The 12,109-nt window shown below is 31.4% G+C and overlaps 2 protein-coding genes across 2 annotated transcripts; both read right to left on the bottom strand.

Annotated features, from left to right (window-relative positions):
* LOC107636087 (E3 ubiquitin-protein ligase SINA-like 10) lies at positions 5,642 to 6,410 on the bottom strand. Its single transcript, XM_016339623.1, has 3 exons — positions 6,183 to 6,410; positions 5,924 to 6,101; positions 5,642 to 5,862 (listed from the first exon to the last, which is right to left on the bottom strand). Exons 1-3 carry the CDS (start codon positions 6,408 to 6,410, stop codon positions 5,642 to 5,644), a joined length of 627 nt encoding a protein of 208 aa, XP_016195109.1.
* LOC107637599 (E3 ubiquitin-protein ligase SINA-like 10) lies at positions 9,920 to 11,547 on the bottom strand. The gene is made up of 2 exons (XM_016340995.2): positions 10,875 to 11,547; positions 9,920 to 10,780 (listed from the first exon to the last, which is right to left on the bottom strand). The coding sequence occupies exons 1-2, from the start codon at positions 11,088 to 11,090 to the stop codon at positions 10,103 to 10,105; spliced, it is 894 nt and encodes a 297-aa protein (XP_016196481.1). The 5' UTR covers positions 11,091 to 11,547; the 3' UTR covers positions 9,920 to 10,102.

Raw genomic sequence — 12,109 nt, 5'->3', positions numbered from 1 at the left:
TGTGTGATGTGGTTATTTTTAGAGTAAAATATTTTTTTTGTCCCTAACATTTGGGGTAAGTTTTAAATTGTCCCTAACGTTTCAATCCTCCCATTTAAGTCCCTAACGTTTCAAAATTGACTCAATGTTGTCCTACCCTTAGGGATTGGTTAACAGAATTGACGGCAGGACAAAATTGAGACGATTTTAAAATGTTAGGAACTTAAATAGAACGAAAACGTTAGGGACAAAAACGATACATAAAAATAAATTTTAATTTAATTTTATCTTTCAATAATATTAATTTTTTTACTGTACATAGTATTCAATTAGTTTTTAATTACATCTAAATAAATTACACTTAATCATATTACTTTTATTTTAAATAAATTAATTTTTTTATAATTTTAAAGAATTTTGATACATTAGAGACAAAAGGTATAATTTATATTTTATTGTATATATATTATTTTTTTCTGCAAGTTTATATACTAGTCATTATACAAACATTTCATGATAACTAAAAATCTTTAAGAGTAAAATTATAAAAAAATTAATTTATTTAAAATAAAAGTAATATGATTAAGTGTAATTTATTTAGATGTGATTAAAAAATAACTGAATACTATGTATAGTAAAAAATTGATATTATTGAAAGATAAAATTAAAATTTATTTCTATGTATCATTTTTGTCCCCAACGTTTTCGTCTTATTTAAGTCCCTAACGTTTCAAAATCGTCTCAATTTTGTCCCGCCGTCAATTTTGTTAACAGATCCCTAACGGTAGGACAACATTGAGTCAGTTTTGAAACGTTAGGAACTTAAATAGAATGATTGAAACGTTAGGGATAACTTTGGGACTTACCCCAAACGTTGGGGACAAAAACGATACTTTACTCTTATTTTTATGATATAATAAAAAAATAAAAATTAAATTATTAAACTTATTAAATTAAAAAAATTTAATAATTTAACAAATTAAGTAAATGAAGTTTTTTTTTGTTCACCCTTTGTTAGAACGTTCAAAGTAAATTTTGAAAAAAAAATGAATAGACATTGTCATTTGTAAGTTTGTTGTTTTAATTTAACAAATTTAATAATTTAACTCTTATTTTTTATTACATAATTAAAAGAGTCATGTCACATAACATACAGAATCATTATCAACTACTACACTAAAAAAATTATTCTTAGCAACAAAAAAAAAAGTATAAATGACAATAGAACATAATATATATTAGTGACAATAGAACATAATATATATTAGTGTGTACAGATCTTTATCTATAGTGAAAATTTTCATGTATAATTTTTTTTATTCTTTCTAAGAGAATAACTCATATATAGAAATTTATATAATAAGTAAGTAGGTCTCAACTACTATTGTCTTAGAGCATTACAAATATAAACGTCTGAAATGGTCACCTACATATGCAAATTTTAAGATTGTAAGGTTCACTAGTACTTAGGGATGACAAGTAGGGAAGACCGTCCCGTTCCATTAGAAGTCTGCTCTTTGACAAATTAATTCGTTCCGTTCCGTCTAATGAGACAGTCCTAAAATTTCACCCACTCCATCTAATTGCGGATTGGCGGGTTGACGGGCTAAGCCCACCAATGAAATGGGCAAACTCATCTCAATAGTGCGCTGAATCTACTTATGAAGGATCTGGCAATATGGAACAACAAGGTATTCGGACACATCGAAAAACAAAAAAGAAAGATTTTGAGTAGACTTGGTGGAATTCAAAGGGTTCCCTCTTATGGTAAGAATCCGTTCTTAGATGATTTGGAAAGAGAGCTAAGGAAGGAGCTGGAAGATATCCTGGATAAGGAAGAAACTATGTGGATGCAAAAATCAAGAGACCAATGGCTAGTAGATGGTGATCGTAATACCAAGTATTTCCATACTAGGACAGTCATCAGAAGGAGAAAAAATAAAATTTTAAAGCTAAAGAATCAAGAAGGTGATTGAATAGAGAATTATGAGATGTTTGACAAGCATGTAGTTGATTTTTTTCGGGCCTTGTACTCTGAAAAAAATTATAGCTCTGCTAGCTTTTATTGTAGTTTTGATTACCCCATATTAGAAGATGAGATAGGGAGGAGCTTGTATAAAATTCTCTTCGAAGAGGAAGATTCAAGATGCAATCTTCAACATTGGGTCTCTTAAAGCATCGGGACCAAATGGATTTCCATCTCTTTTCTACAAAGAGCACTGGGGAATCATCAAAGACAGCGTTTTGCAGCTGGTTAGAGATTGTTGGGTCGACGCGAAACTAATAAAAGGGATTAACTCTACTTTTATAACACTTATACTAAAAGTGAAAGTCCTGGAGTATATCACACAATTCAGGCCAATTGTTCTATGCAATGTGAGCTACAAATGTATTTCTAAGATCATAGTTGAGAGATTAAAGACAGCTCTAACAGACATAATTGCCTCTTTTCAATCAAGTTTTGTTCCCGGGAGAAAGATTCATGATAATATATTGATTGCGAAAGAGCTTATACATGTGATGAAGAAGACAAAAGGTAAACACGACTTTATGGCTATTAAACATGACTTTGAAAAGGCGTATGATAGGCTTAGATGGAGATTTCTTAAACAGTGTTTGATTGACTTTGGTCTGGGAGAATCCTTTACCAGCCTAATCATGGGGTGTGTACAATCGGTCTCGTATAATGTGCTTTGGAATGGAGGAAAAACGAAGAAATTTCACCCAACCAGAGGCTTAAGACAAGGAGACCCCATGTCTCCTTACCTTTTCGTTATTGTTATGGACCGTCTCTCTCAAATGATAGAGGAGAAGGTAGAGATGGAACAATGGAGACCGATGAAAATAAGCAGAGAAGGGTCACATATTTCACACCTCCTATTTGCTGACGATCTTTTGGTTTTTGGGGAAGCTAGCAAGGAACAGGAGAAAACCATCTTGGAATGTATGGGAGAGTTTTGTCGAATGTCTGATATGAAAATTAGCGTATCTTATTCTCTAACAATGTAGGAAGAGCAAATCAGAAGGCCATCGTTGATTTGTGCCATTATCAAGAATAACAAAGCTTGGGAAGGTACTTGGGTGCTATACTAACAAACCATAGAAAAGGTAAAGAAAAGTTCAAGAATGTGATTGATAGAATGCAAAGTAAAGTAAAAGGATGGAAAGTTCAATGTTTATTCTTAGCGGAAAGAATTAATATTGCAAAGACTATCCTATGTCCACTTCAAAACTTTGACATGCAGCATTTAAGAATACCTAAAGGGGTCTGTCAACAATTAGAGAGGATGCAAAGAAGCTTCATTTTGGGAGAAGTACAAGGCCAGAAAAAAATGCACCATGTGAGCTGGAATACTTTGTGTCTGCCAAAACAAATGGGGGGTATTGGAATGAGAAAATTAGACATTATTAATGATGCTTTCATTATGAAGATGATTTAGAATTTATGGACTGAACCGGACTCTCTCTAGGCACAAGTAATATACAATAAATATATAAAAGGAAGGGAAGATGAGGTTGGAAGATCCTACAGAACAAATGACTTTTCTCTTTGAAAAGAGATGACAAAACTATGGGATAAATTACAAGACAGTTGCCACAAAATTATTGGAAACTGCAAAAGCACCTTGTTCTGGTATTACAAGTGGGTAAAAGAAGAAAATTCCTTAATCAGAGCTGTCATCAATCCAATCCCAAGAAAAAAAGAGAATGAAACTGTCTCAAAATATGTAAATCAGAATGATAACTGGAATTTCAGGGAACTTAGTCATTTGCTCTCATCATTAATTATTGATAAAATTAAATCCATCCCTCCTCCCAATGAAAGTAGCACGGATTCGATATGCTAGAATCATACACCTAATGGTATATTTTCAATTGCCTCGGCCTATAAGAAATTGTCCCCGATCAATAACACTCATAATGACATAAGATGGAGCAGCATATGGAAGTGGAAGGGACAAGAACGAGTGAAGATTTTTATATGGCAGCTTGCTCATGGTTGATTACTTACAGCAAGTAGAAAAGCAAAATTCATGGGAACAAACCCCAATTGTCGCAGGAGCCAGTAAGAAACTATTATTCATGTGATGAGAGACTATCCTAAAATAGCAATCATATGGAAATAGATTATCAATTCAGCAGTGACAGCCACTTTCTATGGCACGGATCTCTATAACTGGATAGTGCTAAATCTGGAGAATAATATTGATAAATCTTCTCTTTTTTCTTGGAAAGACGGATTCTTTATTACTTGTTGGTATTTGTGGAAATGGAGAAACCAAGAAGTTCACTCCTCACCTTTTGATAGACCTCGAAATGCTGTTTTGATCATTAGAAATGTCATATATCAGTCAAAGAAAGCTTTCAAGAAATTGAACATGAAAAAAGGAGGACAAGTGATAGCAGAGACAAAAATTGAATGGAAATCTCTCCCTATTGGATGGGTGAAACTGAATACAGATGGATCAGTAATAAAAAGTATGAAGACGGCAGGTTGTGGTGGATTGATCCAGACTCATGAAGGTGATTGGGTAGGAGGATTCATAGCAAATTTGGGAAATTATCACGCCTTCCAAGCAGAACTATGGGGTATCTTTCATGGCCTCAATATAGTATGGGACTTGGAGATGAGGAGAATAATTATCGATACTAATTCGTTGGAAGTTTACAAAGAAATAAGTAAAGGAAGAAAAAGCCAAAATTACAACTTCTTAGTTAGAGAAATTCAAAACTGAAGGATAAGTTTTGGGAGATCAAAGTCATGCACACACATAGAAGTGGCAACGCCTCTGCTGAGCACTTGGCCAAAGCTAGTATAAGAAAACAATTTGAATTTTATTTCATTGATAGTCCACCTGAAGAGATGAAATATCTCTTTATAAATGATGTAAACAGGGGCACTAACCCTCCAACTAGTTATTTTTTTTTTCTTTTCTTGGGCTTAGGCCCCGCTGGTTTACCAAAAAAAAAATACTAAATAATATATATAATTTCACAATCATATTAATAAATTTATATTTTCTAAAAACATAAAAAATTATATTTTTTATATTCACAAATATTAAATTTTTTGTAATTATAAAAATTTAATAAACATAATTATAAACTAAATTTTTATCCAAAACATAATTATAAATATTCTCTCCAAAACAAAATAAACATAATCCAAAACATAATTATAAATATTGTCTTCAAAATAACATAAACATAATCCAAAACACTCAATTTTCAATTTTCATCTTCATACTCTTGTAAGTTGCGTTGAGGAAAGTTGAATTTTGGCCCAAAAAAACTACAAAAATACCCCGTACCAAAAAAAACTAAGTCCAGCGGAAAAACCCGTCCCGCCCGCCAAAGCTCGCGGTTTAAGCGTTGCAGGTTAGGTGGGCTTTTGCTCTTTGACGGCCCCAATTTTTCACCCCGACTCACCTTTTATGGCAAGTTACGCGAGGCGGCCCGACGAGTTTAGACCCGTTTGCCATCCCTACTAGCTAGTAGCACCAAAATAATAAGATGGAATCAGCATAAACCTTGACAAAAGAATAGTGAACATAATAGACTTCTGAATGTTCTTGGTAAAAGACTTCATATCTAGACTGCATCCATTCGACTTAGCCGATATTTGGCACCGATATTTAGGCATTGAATCAGGCTGAATGCATCAACAAACATTAACAGCATTTCCGTGATCGATCACAAGATTGTGGAGTATGAACAACTTGCTACCAGTGTCTTCTTGAAATATAATAGTTTCATCTTCAGACTTGAGTGTCACATTGAATGGTTTATCGTACAAAAATCTCACTCCGGCGCTGGCAGAGAAACCATATTCAGTTGTGAAGTAGGTAGGTAGATCCAAAAACAAGGAAACAGAGTCGCAATCTGTGTGTGGACAAGAACATGGCACAAAATTTGCATTTGGATTCATGGCCACACTTGGCACTGTAACGCAATGTGTCCTTGCAACCGTGTTTGGCATTGGGACATGAAACTTTAACGGATTCTAATACTTTCTCCAAGGCTCTGCAATATTTCGTACTAATTAGTAAGGAGGAGCATGAGCCACACTTGTTAAAAATGCGACGGCAGCAAACAGAGCAAGCAATATGACCATTTTTACACTGATACATGAAAACGTGCATAAGATTTAGACAAGAACAGATGAGTTTTAAAATAGGTGTGAGAGAGAGAAAGAAGCATACCTGATAGACTGGAATGATGAGGCGATCAAAGCAAATTAAGGAATCAAGGACGTCTAGGTCTGAAAGGAAGATATTGAAAGACCTATCTTCAACAGAAGAAGCTTTCTTACTTGTTGCTTTGACTGTGACAAGTTTGTTATTATTTTTTGCATTAGTAGCTTTAGAGACTTGTGCTTTCACCGTTTCTATGATCTCATTCTGTCTACTCTCTTCATAACTCAAACTCATGTATAGACACTCGTCGCTAGAAAGAGAGGCTAAGAAGCTGAATGAAAAAAGTAAATGCAGTAACGTCTAACGAGGGGTTTCGCGGGGTAGTAGAAACCCAATGGGTGTTCACTCCTTTCAGTTAAGACTAGTTGCAGTGTTGTTTTTCAATTCATCCATTGTAAAAATGAAAATAAAAAGGAAGGATTATGCTATATATACACTAAAATCAGTTACCAAAGTTAGCCATTAGTATAAAATACATGTTGAAATATAAATACATATTGAAAATAAATTAAACCACAGGTTATGCTACGTTAGGGCTGGCAATATATACTCTACCCACGGGTACCCAACCCGAACAAACCCGTTCGGATAGGGTTGTCTACCCTAGGTAGGGTAGGGTACGATACGAATTTGCCTGCGGATATGGTAGGGTACGGGTTTAGGGTGTACCCTACCTGCACCTCTAATATATTATATAAAATATATGTAAAAGTTATGTATGTAGTGAAGAAAGTGAGTGTTGAACTCACAATCTTCCTCTTATAAATATTTGAAATAATCACTAAACTCGTTGATGACCATATTATTTGTAATTTTATGTTGGATTTCTTTAAGATTTTATTGTTTTTAATTTTAATTTGAACTTAGTTTTTTATTTTCTATTTTATTAATATGTATGAAATTTGGAATGGTTGAATTTTATATTTGTTTGAAAATTTTTTATTTTTCTGTAGGTAAGGTCGGGTAGGGTAGGGTTTAGATAATTTTAGGGTGCGGGTAGAGTTAGGGTTGAGAGATTCTCAACCCGCGAATATGATAGGGTAGAGTTTTAAGAAAGTTTTCAATTCGCGGGTAGGGTTAGGGTAGAGTCTAAACCCTACCCTACCCTACCCATTGCCAGCTTATGCTATGTGTACACCAAAATCAGCCATTAGTATAAAATACATGTTGGAATATAAATACACATTGAAAATAAATTAAACCACACATGTATTTATATATAAATATATTTGGTAACTGATTTTAGTGTATAAATAACATTTTCCTTAAATCACACATATATTTATACACAAATATATTGATGGCTGATTTTAATGGCTAATTTTAGCTATTTCTCGAAAAAGAAATATATGCACCCCTTTTTAAAACACATCACATGTGACATGACGTAGCAAAAAGTATTTTTATTGGAATATGAATTATTTTTAATATAATTATTTATTATTTATTTTTTAAAAAAAATTTAATTAAATTATTTATTCAAATTAAACCAAAGTCTAAGAAACTAACTATAATATAAACCAATTTCTTTTTATTTTTAAATTTAAAATTCTAAAAATTAGGATAATAAAAAATTGTTTTTTTAACTAATTAATTCCACTGGCTACAGTTAAACCAAAACTATTCACACTTTGCTATTATATTATTATTGGAAAATTATCAGGTGTTCCAAATACTTTTATGGAACATGACTGTTCCAATAAGCAAAAGGTTCCATATTAATTTTATCGTTTAGCAACTTTTTAAAAGACTCTATAAAATCCTCTAAATTAGACATTAAATGACATAAATGGGCAGTTATAAGAGGTTCGCTGCTCCTTGGATTGCTGGCTTTCAATAACGGGCTTAATTGTTTGGAAAAGTTATCAATAATTTTTTAAGCAATAAATAAATAAATTTCAACCTAGTAATGATTTAAAAAATATAAATTCTAATATTTAAAACATTTGTATCTATTTATGAGTATCATTTATCATCAATAGTTTTAAAATTTAGGGTAAAGTATCGTTTTTGTCCCTAACGTTTGGGGTAAGTCTTAAAGTTGTCCCTAACGTTTCAATCGTCCTATTTAAGTCCCTAACGTTTCAAAATTGACTCAATGTTGTCCTGCCGTTAGGGATCCGTTAATAGAATTGACGGCGGGACAAAATTGAGACGATTTTAAAACGTTAGGGACTTAAATATGACAAAAACGTTAGGGACAAAAACAATACGTAAAAATAAATTTTAATTTAATTTTATCTTTCAATAATATTAATTTTTTATTGTAGTATCTCTAAGTATGTTTAGCTTTAACACAACAACAAATACTTATTTAGTATACATTCTAATATATTATGATTAATAAAGTTTATTTATACTTCTATATTATATTTTTTGTATTTTTATTCTCAATCATTTTTCTTAACTCTTTTCTTTAATTATTTTCAAACATAAACTAAAAAAATTTTAAAATTTAAAATTACACCATAGAATATTATCTTAAAAAAATATTCACACCAACAAATAAAAATAAATTTATCTACTTATAATTGAGTATACTAGATAATTATATTATCTATTATATAAAAACACTAGAAAATACAAATAAATCAATATGGACAAAAATAACATTATGAACAAAAATACTAATTTTGTAATTAAGTCTTTACCGTAACAAAAACGTTAAAATTAATAGAATATTTTGTTAAATTATATAAAATTTTAAGTCAAATATTGGGCATATTCATTCTGAATATTATGTTAATTCTAGTATTTTTGTCACGACAATGACTTAATTATAAAATCTGATATGGTATAATGACTCAATCGAAAAGAAAAAACAGTATATGGACTTAATTGAAAATTCAAACTATAAGGATCGACAAAATAATTAAACCAAAAAAATATAGAATTTAATTTTTAATACTCGGACAGCATAAAATGTTTTGCACATTCGTGTAACCAACATCTATTTTTTTGGATAACCATTCACGCGATCAATAAAAATAGTAATTATTTTTTATGATGTGGTATTTGTGATTAAATGCACATATAAAATTTTGTACGTATCAGTTAAATTCTAAAATATATCCATGATTTAAAGTTATCTTTTTATATTTAAATATAAAAATTATTTGTTACATTATACACAAATTAACGTAAGCAAATATGTAAATATTTTTTATTTGACTTTAAATAAAATACTAATAATACTTTTATAATGTAAAATTAAAAAAAAAACATATGAAATCTTAAGTTCAAATTTACCATTGTGAGAGTCTTATTCTAATTGTTATATATTACGTTATTTTTAGAGATTATACAAAAACTAAATGAAGCAAAATATATATATGTTTAAATTAGTATATTTTAATTTCACGCGATTTCACAGTCTTTTATATTAATATTTTACTTGAATCAATATGTTATTGCTAATATTGTAAAAGTTTTAAGACCCGTTTAAAAAAAGATTAGGTGATACGCAGTTTTGGTTCGCATAATTTATTTAACTATGACTGGACTCATAAAGAAGTCTTAAAAATCTTTCTACAAGTGTTAATGTTATCAGAGAAAAATTGAATAAGGGAACTACCAGTTAAAAACCACCTATAAACCACTCAAATTGCACATTCACAACATATTTTTCACAATATTTTTTATATTAAATCTGAATGATTAAATAAGTTGGACCGAAAAAGTTACAGATTCGTACCATGGAATAGGTGATAAGCTTCCTATATTATTAGATTAGATACTAGATATTTGGACTCAATATATGTCTAGAGAGAGTATCCTATTATTTGAAAATAGTGTAGTCATATATATAAGTTCTCATTATCTGATTAGATAATATACATTGGATATAATATCTGCATTCAAAGTCTTCTCATTCCCAATGCAATAAACAAAAAACATAAAAAGGCTGAGTAACACTAAAACATCTTCTACTCATATGACCTAAATATGCAAATTTCAAAAGCGCGAGGTTGACCGGCACCAAAATAATCAGTTGGAATGAGCAGAAACCTTGATGAAAGAATAGTCGCCATAGCAGAGTTTTGAGTGTTTTTTGTAAAAGAATTCATCACCAGACTGCATCCATTTGACTTGGCCGAAATTTGGCACCGATAGTTAGGCAATAACTCTGGCTGAATGCAGAAAACACTGACAGCATTTCCAAGACCCGCCACAAAATTCTTTACTATGAACAACTTTCCACCATTCACTTCTTGAAGTATAGTGACGTCATCATCGTCATCATCAGAATTCAGTGTGACCTTGAAAGGCTTATCGTACAAAAACCTCACTCCGGCGCTGGCAGACGAACCATGCTCAGTTCTATAGTGGGCGGGTAGATCCGAGAATGATGAAACGAAGTCACAATCTGAGTGTGGACAAGAGCATGGGACAAAGTTGCATTGGGATTCGTGGCCAGACTTGTCACTGTAACGGAGTGTTTCCGTGCAACCGTATTCGGCATTAGCGCATGGCACTTTAACAGATTCCAGAACTTTCTCCAAGGCTCTGTTACGAATGGAACCTATTGGCAAGAAGCAGGAGGCACACTTTTTCTCAAGAATGCGCGAGCAGCAAACAGAGCAAGCAACATGACCATTTTCACACTGATTTACAACCACAATGGAAATGAAAATAAAGTCATTGGATCATAACTTCCATTTCACAGTGGAATAAAGAGAGAAGTAGAGGATAAGATACCTGATAGACTGGAGTGGTGAAAGGATTAAAGCAAATGGGGCAATCAAGGACGTCTGGATCTGAAAGGGAGAAACTGAAGGACTTATCTTGTGTAGAAGAACCTTTCTTACCTGAGGCTTTGACTGATACAGGTTCATCATCAGGAACTTGTTCTTTGTTTGCGCGAGAGCGATCTTGTTTACGCTTTCGGCTTGTGGCTGCTATGACTTTCTTCATTTCTATGATCTTTCTTTCCGTCTAATCTTTTCACAACTGAAACTCATATAAAGAGACTAGAGACGTAGAGCGAGGCACAGAAGCTGAATAGCCCCAAATTTATTTTCATTAAAAAATCAGCTAATCAATAGAGAGGCCATCTGCCAAGTACCAAGGCAGTATCGCTTTGTATTCTATGGTGGCATGGGAAAAGCGTGGTTAGGACTTAGGAGGTTGACCGATCAATAAGTATTGGACACTTGGCAAGAGAATTATAACAGAAGAATAGTTAATTAATGTGGAAACCGAGTAAAGTAGGAAAATTTACTGGAATGTTACTGCAACGGTATAAGTGGAATTTGAACCCCAAAAAAGTTAGGTTTATGTTATGAAATTTGGACTTAGGTTAAAAAGGAAATAAAACAATATCAATATGTCCAAAAAAATCGTAGAGTCCATAAAATTTGATGATAAATATCTTTTTTTGTTATCCAAATACAAAATAAGTAACATCAATCAGTGCAAAAAAAAGTAACAAGTTTACAATTCTTGATTAGAAAGAAAGAAAAAAACTAAAAGAACAAATTTACTCGAGTAAATAGTAAAAATAAAAAAATGTTAAATAGATGTTTGAAATCAAATTTTTTTAAAATAAAGTGGTTTATATTAAGACACAAATTTAGAATAATTTTGTATCAATTATATATTAATATTGGAGTTTAGATTTTAGATTTTTTTCTTTTTATAGAATTTATGGAAGAAATTTTCTTTAAAAAGAATTTACATATACGAAATATTTGCATAAAAAAATTACATAAATATTTCAGAAAAAATTTCAGTACATACGAAATTCTATGTTATATGTTTGTCGATGATAGTCAATGGAGTCTAACAATTTAGTATAAAAGAAAGACAATACTAAATTATGGGAGGTCACCATTATCTCCATGCATATTTTTAAATTGTGTAAATAATTGGTTTAAGAAATTTTTTTTAACTAAAAATAAAGAGATTTGAACCCGTAATTTATTAGATAAGTA

Source organism: Arachis ipaensis, chromosome B04, assembly GCF_000816755.2.
Source record: "Arachis ipaensis cultivar K30076 chromosome B04, Araip1.1, whole genome shotgun sequence".
Taxonomy (NCBI): Eukaryota; Viridiplantae; Streptophyta; class Magnoliopsida; order Fabales; family Fabaceae; genus Arachis; species Arachis ipaensis.
Note: the sequence above shows the minus strand (reverse complement) of the source record. Positions and strands in the feature narration are given on the sequence as shown.

Excerpts from the sequence above, each read along its gene's own strand:
- LOC107637599 (XM_016340995.2), bottom strand. The coding sequence starts at position 11,090 with ATGAAGAAAGTCATAGCAGCCACAAGCCGAAAGCGTAAACAAGATCGC. Across the intron at positions 10,781-10,874 it reads TCACCACTCCAGTCTATCAG|TGTGAAAATGGTCATGTTGC; the intron begins GTATCTTATCCT and ends GTTGTAAATCAG.
- LOC107636087 (XM_016339623.1), bottom strand. The coding sequence starts at position 6,410 with ATGAGTTTGAGTTATGAAGAGAGTAGACAGAATGAGATCATAGAAACG. Across the intron at positions 6,102-6,182 it reads TCATCATTCCAGTCTATCAG|TGTAAAAATGGTCATATTGC; the intron begins GTATGCTTCTTT and ends TTCATGTATCAG. Across the intron at positions 5,863-5,923 it reads CAAGGACACATTGCGTTACA|ATTGCGACTCTGTTTCCTTG; the intron begins GTGCCAAGTGTG and ends GTCCACACACAG.